The sequence below is a fragment of the Zootermopsis nevadensis genome, unplaced genomic scaffold (genome assembly GCF_977971745.1).
Source record: "Zootermopsis nevadensis isolate Lab colony 2312 unplaced genomic scaffold, Znev_1.0 Znev_ptg000011l, whole genome shotgun sequence".
NCBI classification, from domain to species: Eukaryota; Metazoa; Arthropoda; class Insecta; order Blattodea; family Termopsidae; genus Zootermopsis; species Zootermopsis nevadensis.
Genome location: NW_028259143.1, coordinates 11,100,582 through 11,110,771, shown reverse-complemented (window position 1 = coordinate 11,110,771; position 10,190 = coordinate 11,100,582). Strand labels below are relative to the sequence as shown.

Genomic DNA, 10,190 nt, shown 5'->3' with positions numbered 1-10,190 from the left:
ATGCGTTCAAAACACTCCACAACATTTTACTATTGCATTACACACCTCGCTCACATCCCCGCCAAGCACTTCCAGCACACTCTATGTTCAAGTTCCGGAACTGCAGGCTTCCGCCAGCCAAAGGGCTACTTGCTTATGCGGAAGAATGTGTGATTAGGTATAAGATCCACAAGTGGCCTGATCGTGGCGTGAATAATGGCTCATGCTTGCCACACAGGATCAGGTAATGAATGTACCTGAAAGACATCTCCTCAAGTAGCAAACAGGATCAGACAAATGTTAAATATTTGTACATAACAGCCAGAAACAATAGGTTAAATTATCGCTACTTCCCACATAATACATGAGAATACATGAAATGTAGCCATTCAGATCCATCAACTAATAGTACTCAAAAATCCAGAGAGGAGACATCCGAAATCACAAATATTTACCACAAAACGTGTTGTACAACGAACATGGAGTAGTTTGTTGAAACAGAGGAACAGTTCATATCCCTTCAAAGTCATCAATCATGCTACACTTTAACTAATAGTTTAGTAATTACGCAGCCATTTTTGTCACAGCATGTTATGATTCCTCTAACATACAACATAATACTGATGGAAAGTGACGAAACGAGTTTTCGCAAGCACCTGCATACGCTGAAGAAGTATATTTATTGTTCCTTCGACAAACACATCGTACGACGCTCTAGGGTTGAAAGCTGTGTGTCAGAGGAGAATCCTAGCCTATAAGTAAGGTCGTGCGCAAGTGTAATATTACTAATGTTTCCCAAGCAATGGTGCCACGATGCTGAGGAATTTTATAATGATAAAAATATTATAATTTTTAATATGCCGCTGTTTTGTTTTTCTAGTGAACATTTCTTTACATTCCTCCAGCTTTTTTGGTACGACGGCGTAATATTATGAAGACCGGAGCATTGGCCAATGATATATTCTGTCCATTAGGTGTTATATGCGAGATTTAGATGGAGTTTGCCGACATTTTGGCTTATAGTTTTTCGTACCTGACCAGACGAGCACTATTAGCTTCTCAAGAACAACTTCACAAGGTGGACTTATTTATGTACATAACCCAAGCAAGATTTGATTCACCGTTCAGATGACAGAGGGCATTGCCAATTTCCTCCCAAGTTTGAACAAGTGTGGAAACGATTTAACTTGTCCTTGACATGTTATTTTTAGACATGACCGGTATATACTTTTTTTAAACTTTCAAACAATGTCGTGTTTCTTTTCAAGAGCTGCAGTGAGTTCCTGTGAAAGTAGATCACGGTAAATCAAAGCAAAGCATTTAAAACATCAGGAAGTGTACGCTTGACCTATTGACGTTTACCGCATACAGAACAGGTTCATCGTCACGCGATGTGGTGTGCCGGCATCCATCGCAAGTTATGACGGAAGCTATTGTAATTTAAATTAGAGTTCTTATAACCTCATAATTTGCTTTTAAACATCGTGCAAAAACACGGGAGTAGAATGTACACTATTTTTAGCGTGAAGCACGCCAGTTAATTGATTGTATGTTTTCCTTTGGGATATTCGTAGTATCACACAGGTATTTGCAACGCATTATTTGCAAAGTTCAGACATCAGGGGACGACAGTAAAGAATTAAAATTACATTCACAAACAACAGCAGATTAAATTCAGGGAATGAATGTTATCATTCAGTTCATAATCTCTTTTCGTCTCGTCTTCTATTTGAGAACGTAGCGATTAAAATGTACCTCTTGGTTCGTATGGTCGTGAAATTTGGTATCTCGCATTAAAAGAACAGAAATTTCGGGTGTTTAAGAACAGGGTACTGAAGAAAATATTTGGGCCTGGGATATAGGAACGGAATGATAAAGGGAATTTCGAATTGGGGGGCCTCACCAAATGTTATTAGGGAAATCAAATCTAAGAGGCTGAAATGACGGGGGCATGTAGCACGAAAGAGAGAGATGAGAAATGCATACAACATTTTAGTCGGAAAACTTGGAGTGAAGAAGAAACCACCTTGCAGACTTGGGTGAGAATGTGAAGGTAATATTACAACTGATATTAAACAAATAATGTGGTCTGGTGTTGACTGGACATGTTAGTTTTTGGATAGGGACTGGTTGGGGGGGGGGGGGGGGCTTTTTGATCACGGTAATGAGCCTTTGGTTTCCATAAAACGCGGAGAATATGTTGACTAAGTTAAGCGATAATCAGCCTCTTAAAACGGTTCTGCTACACGAGTTATTTACGAGAAATTATTTAGGTGCATGATATGTTTACTTCAACACGTATTTAACTTACATAATGCAGATTTGCTACAACAGAGGTCGTAATTAAATTGTATCTCACAACTATAAAATGGAACGTGATATGAAGAATTTAGTCTAATAAATTGTTTCTGTTGTAAAATTGATTCCAATTGTAGCATCCAGAGCACCCTGTGATCGGTTATCTGCTGCGTAAAAAATCTCACCGTAATAAAGAATGATTTGAGAGAACGAGAGTAGTGGATGTCAACGGACATGCACACAGTCCTTGCATATCAAGCATGTGTACATACGCGAGAAGCAATCTCATACCGCGTCTCAGCAGTAGGTTACCATAGACGGTTCGAATTCGACACTTAGGCTATTGGCTTTGAAGACAAAGAACAGAGGGTCAGTGACACTAGATTAGAGGCTTGGGGGGGGGGGGGGGGGGGGTTAGAAACACTACCATATATTTCCCTTTAAAATGCGTGTTCAGCTTATGATCATTCATACAATACAGTTATCTTTCAGAAGTTGCACGGACATTAGCATTGCTAGTGCCGATACAGCAACTCTCTCCCCCAAAAAGAGACGAGTTTGAAGTTCATGTTCATTCACTGTACATTTGCAATCCTTGAATCTTATCACCAAATGCCAGATTGTCACAAGCTTCTGAGAGTGAAGAATACATGAAAAAACAAGGCAGGAACTTGATGCAGAAGGTCTTGATGACCTTTACAATCGCATCCCCATGTATCGCGCCTCAGTTCACATGAATCCCACGCAATTACTTAAGCTAAGAGAGAAATGATGAAGGAAAGAAAAATGTTTATTGTTGTTTACAGGACGTATTTATATTTGTTTATATTTTTACATATGTATTCCTTGTAATCTGATACGTTTCCATTTCTTTTTGTTTAGTTTCAGACAATAAAGTTGTTTTATTTTGGTCATTTGTTGGTCGTTCGGGAACGCAACTGCTGATTATAACCTAGTGCTTATGGGAATTAACGACTCACTTTACGAACTCTCTCTAGGAATGTAACTACACGCAAGAGCTGGGATTGCTTGAACTCGTTGCAACATAATTTTATTTGCTGGACAACAATCTCTTTACTCCTGAACCTCAGGCTCTTTTTTGAGCCGACAGCCGTAAGTTTCAAGTAAACACATCGGAAGGCCGGTGCTCCTTGTCGGGATAAAAATATCCCGACAGGAACTGAGATTTGCCTCAGTGCCAAAGATCGAGACCAGAAATCTGTGCGATTACGTCACCCATCCTTCAACTGTAAGTCACAATCACCACAAGTTCTAGCTTCCGTCCCGGGTTATTCCATCAGCCTCACACTGTAATGTTTATTTTTTATGTCGAACTGCGCAATCGGCTACAAAGCGTCTGATTATTCTTCTAGTGGGATGAGAATCGAGCCTCGGTCAGAGCACCGTTTATGTTGACTTAGATTTTATTGATAAAGTCCAAGTTTCATCCGCCAATCTTATAAAATCGTCATCTCGCCCCATTCGATGCCATGTAAACTCTGCAGTTCATATGGTATTGCCAGTTAGTTCAAGGTTATATATTTACGAACTCAACCAAAGCCTATGTTATGTTCAAGCTCATAATGATATTCACAGGTGAGCCTCATTCATTTAACCTTGGATTATCTTAGTAATGTCGGCTAACTATTCCACAATACTCCAAAGTCTACATTTCTATTTCTTTTTCGAAAACACTCCCACAGAATCTCCTCTCGGCCGCAGGATTTGTTTATCCATTCTAGTGCTTCTCTTTCTGTTGCAACTATTCTCGACTCTCAATACAAGGAGATTTCATTTTCTTCATCCGACAAAGACGAGGAATAATTGAGAAGAAAAATTGAGGAAGGTTCACGAACTCAAAATTTTAATTTTAATTTAAAGTTACTTTGAACATTAAAGATTTTTCTCCAGTTGTCTTACTTTTGTAAATAGCCATTCATCAGCTATTTTCTTCGTGATTGAAATAAAATAAATCGAAAGTGGTGTACACAGAACCACTGATATATTTATTATTATTTTTGTAAACTGTTTTGCCACAATTGCAAACTTAAAAACATGATTTGTGAGAACTTTCCAAAAACTGTTTTCTTACCCTCTACTGTTATGATTTGTATCTTACTACAACAGCCTAATCTAGTCCAGTGGTATTCAACCTGGGGTACGCGTACCCCCGGTGGTACGCGAAGACATCTTAGGGGGTACGTGAAATTTAAAAAAATATATTATTTTATGATAAACACTGAATAATCAGTAATTTAAGTTATTTAATTTATTTTAGATGTAGATTATATACTACGTATAAGTTGAATTATTTACTAACAACTTTGGGGGTACACAGTTGAAGAGAAATTACATCTGGGGGTACGCGAACAAAAAAGGTTGAGTACCACTGGTCTAGTCGATCATGTGGGTAACATTCATAATAGTTGCACAACTTGTTCGCAGATGGCAGAGAAAGATTGATGAGGTTTTCATCTAGGGAGAATATTTCGAACCATTACACTTAATGTTAACATTTGTAGTGTGTTTTAAGCGCTCCTACTTCACAATCTCGAACTAATGGCTTCAAAATTGGGCCCGTAGACCGGCTGTACTAACGGAGTTTTTTGTTTTCCTTACTTAATCCAGGCAAACGTTGAAATAATGCATTAAAATGGGCTAGTGTTTTGTTTTACAAGGTAAGCACACTGCAGCGGATTTTGGAGTTCAGCGTACCGAATCCAACCATTCTACTACATTCTTCTTTCCATTTCCCCACGCCCTGTCCCTGGGCGTATCGTTCACAGCATTCTTCAGATGAACATCGGCTCCTCTCTCTACGAGCAGCTTCACGACTGACAAATGTCCGTTTACTGCAGCCAAGTGCAGCGGCGTGTTCATACCGAAGTTCATAGCGTCCAGCTTCGCTCCCTTGTCGAGAAAAAGGCGACAGATTCTCAATCTGCCTGCTGACGAGCCTTGATGCAAAGCGGTGTTCCCGCTAGAAGAAGCCGTGTCCTCCAAGTTAGCACCAGCCTCTAACAACACCCGCGCCACCTCGACATAATCATTCATAGCAGCAGTTATCAGAGGTGTGAAATGGTGGACGGAATCGTCTCTGACATTTACATTTGTTCCTTCCTCTACCAAAGATCTTACTTTAGCAGCATCTCCAGAGTAGGTATGTTCTGTGAAATGAAGTGTACCAAGTTAAGAAAAGTTACGACAAATGTATCCTATCTCTTGCAGCCCTCGTATCATTAAGCGACCTTATACTCACAATATTCGTTGTTTGCCGTTCCAGTTGCAACACTGTACGGTTCAGTGACTGTACTCTCTTTGTCAGACTTTCGTTGACAGTCTGCAATTGTTTCATCTCCTCGTCTTTACTCTTCAAAATAACTTCCTCAGCTTCCAGCTGTTTCTTTAGATTATGGTTGACTGCTTCTAATTGTTCGCGTTGGATTTTAAACTGGTATTCCACCAATTCTTGTGAATTCAACCTCTTTGTTTCTATTTCGAGACGTTCCTGAAATGTAAGAATGGTGTATTCTTTGGAGTACAAGAAATCCCAAAGGTGTTCTTTATGCCGCAACACGTGTGATGACGTCAGAAGGGAAACAGGAAATAAATTTACCAGTGGTGTCCAAGATCATGTTGCAAAAGTGTGATCCGAGATCAGTCGCAGCAACGCGAACAGAGGTTATTGTGATGAAAGACACATGGATGGTCCCATAACGTGTTCTTCACTTACGCTGACGCGTAAAAAAACATCTGAATTGTTGGGGGGGGGGGGAGACACACACACACACACACACACACACACACACACACACAGCGTCGTTAAACTAAGATAACGTTTCATAATTTTCTTTGAGCTGTTATTCAACCATTCTACAAATACCAGAAAGTTCAATACCTTGTCCACAAAAGCATGCCGATGGATCAGTTCACATCCACATGACACACTATTCTGTTATGAATTTTAACATTGTCCCCTCTTCTACGCCAAGTGGTCTCAACTTTTTTCTGTATTTCCGTCAACAATTTTGTTTTTATTTTTGAACTCCCGTATCCGTTCTACGAACCCCACACATTTTATCTCCCTTGATTAGGTTCACCTTAATAATAAACCATAATGAGAACGTGTTAGTGATTTCCTCATGATGAACCTTTCTCCCTCAAACCTGCCTCTACAGTACATGTATTCTGCTAAGCACCTTGAATCTTTTTCCCATGGGGGAGGAACCAAGTTGATGTTACGTATTTATGCCGCACATTAATTCAGGTTAAAGACAGGTAACTCTGAACTTCAAGAAAGCGCTCTATTCTTATTTTCTTCATAAACGTAGTTTTGATTTTAGCTGTCGTACCCAAGTATTTGAAACTTGCCACCGTTAAGAATGATGTAATAACAATATATACCATGATTTTATCTTGCACTTTGGTGTCTAACCGTGAACAGAATAATAATAATACTAAAAAGAACAACAAGCTACTTAGGTAACAAACGTCCAAAAAAATCCCGTACCTTTGTTTCAGCTCTGTTATATTTAAGAGTTCATTTTCTAGACGAGAAATTTTACTCTGTAAATCACTGCATTGAGAAGATGCTCCATTTGAATGCCTCAACAGAAAAATCACAAACTGGAAGTTCAGCCACGATATAACCTGAACCATTGGGCTTGATCTGTAAACATGTGGTGGTGGTTAGCATCCGCATTTCCTACAATACGCATATTTACATGCACACATGCCTATATGCATACATACAACATTCACACATAGTCAAAACAGAGACCGTACGTGCATAAACAGTCTGTTTGACATTCACATAGAGAAAAGACTAGAACATACTTCACTTCAAAACTGTAAGTGAAAGGAAATATATTCACTCAACATCCGAGGTTCTAACGGCAGTGAAAGTATCGTTCGTAGTCTTCTAGGTTGCCATTTGACCCCAAAAATTGAGGTAAACGTTGGTAACTACGTATAAGTGCACTCCCGCTTTGTAACCGGGTTCAAATATCGGCCCAGAGGCTGGTTATCTTGACTGAAGTTTTCGTGGTTTCCCTCATTCCCGTTAGGAAAATATCGGGGTAGTACAGAAGGCCACGACCACTTCTTTCCACATCCCGCTTTTGTCTAAGATACTGAGAAAGCGTCGGTAAATAACCTATAAATAAATTCTAAACAAAATTCTATTTGTGTAACTCATTCACGGTCAAAACGCAAAATCTACCATAATCTCAGAACATCTATTTTCTTAAACAGAGATTATCGCACATTCATTAAGTCACTTACATAAATTGGAGTATATTGACTATTCACTTCCACAACTATCACTTGCAGATTGCAACACAATCCAGAAACCAACTGTTCCTTGTATGTAATGTGGCATGATGCTAAAGAACAGATCACATTGCTCAGTACGATAAGGAGCATTGCAAACAAATAGGAAGGTTCTGCTGTTTGTAAAAGTATTTTCCTACCAAGCACATCCCAAGAGTTTATTCTTGAAGACACAAGATAATGTTTCCGGTAGGATTATTACGTATTCACAAGCGTTGCATAAAAATGTTCTTATGACATTTTGGATGTAAGTTACTGAACCCATAATCATATTCAGGGCCACTTTTAGGCAATGGTGGACCCTGGGCAAGGTATAATCGTGGACCCCCTCCTTCTTCATGAAATACCCTATAATTTGATATAATATTGAGATGTAAAAACAAGAATATCTGTGGTACGTTCCTTTATAATGTATGCATTAAAGAAAAGGCCTGAAACAACTAAGACTACACAAATGTGTGAAACCGCTAAAATGAAAGTTCTGAGAATTGTTGGAGAGACCATGTGAGAAATCAGGACATTCAAGAAATTTGTAATATTCAACAAATACATGAATGGGTAGCTAAAGGAAGAGGTGAATGGGATGTCTACATATATCGAATCGAAGAAAACAGTATCGTTAGAATAGCTAGAGATCGACTGCCAAGGGGAAAGAGGAATGTTGGCTGCCCTGAAAAATGATGGAAAGATAGTGGAATGAACAGCATTTTAACCTAAAAGAAAGAAAGAGGATAATTTGATACCAGCACAATTGTATTTATATTAAGAAAAGTGAAAGTTGTTTTTACAGAAAATGCCAAGCCAATTATATCTTCAAGTAAATTAAATATGAAAGATGATCTTCTACAGGATGTACCATTTGAAACAAAAACCAATAACAAGCACGAACTATGGTACAAAAATTAAATCAGAAGCAGGTCCACCCCTGTATAATGGACTTTCCCAACCTGCTCTGTAAAACTCAATTCAAGGTCATCCTGATCGCTAGGCCGCTTTTAACACCAAATAATACAATACACCAGCTGACACCATTTGGGACACACAAAGTGTTTGTGACAATTGCTCATCAAGCGATAAAAGAGTTGAAAATAAGTTCATACCAATTTCAAGCAGTGCATCAGCTGTAAGAGTGGGTTATGGCTGTAAGAATTCAATATTGTCATCATTTTGTTTGAGAAGGGGTTCAAGTGTTGTAATTGGGCTTGCATTTTAATTTTTTTTTTTTCATATCCAGTACCCAACATTCAGCATGGTGTGCATTGGTGGTTAGCAGGATTCAAGACCCATCAGTACATGGGTTCGTTTGGGACCGCAACATTTAACGCTCCTGCTGTGACTCCCTTTTTGTGAGATGGTGATGAAAGTGAAGTAATTGTTGGGATGCCACGGAGAAACACCAGAGGAAAACTCCGTGATGCCTGGACCACGGCCTTGCCCAACACAAGTTATAAATTCGGGCACCGCCGGGAATCGAATCCGGGACCCCAGTATTACAAGCCCAGCGTTCTAACCGCTCGACCACCGTGGCAGTTTGCATTTTAAATGCAACATTAATATTCTGTGCAAATAAATAGGATTAACATACACCTAATACATCTTTTTAATTAGTATAACATAATGTCAACTCAATGAATACATTTACATGTACAAGTGTTGGTTGGTGACCACAATTTATCCTAAAATAAATTGTTCAAGTATGTGAGCACAAGTCAAACCAGATAAATCTGCTGTGATCTGCACAAGATAATGTCAAACTGTGGGGACTGAAAGAGACATGGAAGGGAAACAAACATAATTGATCTGCCTTTAGTCCCACAACTGAAGATATAATTTAAATGACCTTAAAGACAGCATCTGTAACCTACTTTTCAGAGAAAGTGCTTGAAGAATCACAGATACTGTATTTGTAGCAAGTATCAGAAGAAATATACAAATACCACAGTTTTGCTGGTAGTGGATAAATTAATACATATACACTGCACTCCTCTGTGAAAAATGCCTCGAGAAATACACCAACACCATGTTTCTATTTACAGTAACTCGAAAAGTGCATAATAAACACCAACGGACCTTACTTGAGGGACAGCCTCAAGAAATGTCTGTAGACATTGCATTCATTTAGGAATATCAGAAAATTAGTACATTGTAATTGGCTGCAATAGAAACAAATTGCACTAAAAAAAGTTTTCCTCTGTTGTTTGAAATCTTCACGTCTTACTGGCTTCCGATTTTCAAGTATCTGCAGCAGAACGCTTCGTAACATTTCCAGTCATGTTTCAAATTTCCACCTGACATTTTCGTGATTTGAAGACTATAATTTAATATCTTGGCCTTCACTGTGCATGGTATATAGTTTTATTCTTTTAAATTAAAGATTCAGTAAGATTTATTTTTACTCTTTTATCTCTTTCTATTTTGAGATGTTTTTTATGTTCTACACTAAGCAATTTTTAATAATACAGTATTTTGTTTCCCCTCCAATTCAGCCATCGTAGGAAACTGGCAGTGTTGGTAACCACCTGCCACCACACGATCAGCATCTTCAATGACATAAAAGCCAAAATCTCAAGATAAACAACCAG

General features: G+C 38.7%; 1 protein-coding gene across 1 annotated transcript; it reads right to left on the bottom strand.

The window, feature by feature from the left end:
- Positions 1-5,307: 5,307 nt before the first annotated feature.
- Positions 5,308-7,756, bottom strand: LOC110835894 (uncharacterized). Its single transcript, XM_087346952.1, has 3 exons — positions 7,561-7,756; positions 5,537-5,785; positions 5,308-5,444 (listed from the first exon to the last, which is right to left on the bottom strand). Exons 1-3 carry the CDS (start codon positions 7,699-7,701, stop codon positions 5,412-5,414), a joined length of 423 nt encoding a protein of 140 aa, XP_087203078.1. The 5' UTR covers positions 7,702-7,756; the 3' UTR covers positions 5,308-5,411.
- Positions 7,757-10,190: the final 2,434 nt, after the last annotated feature.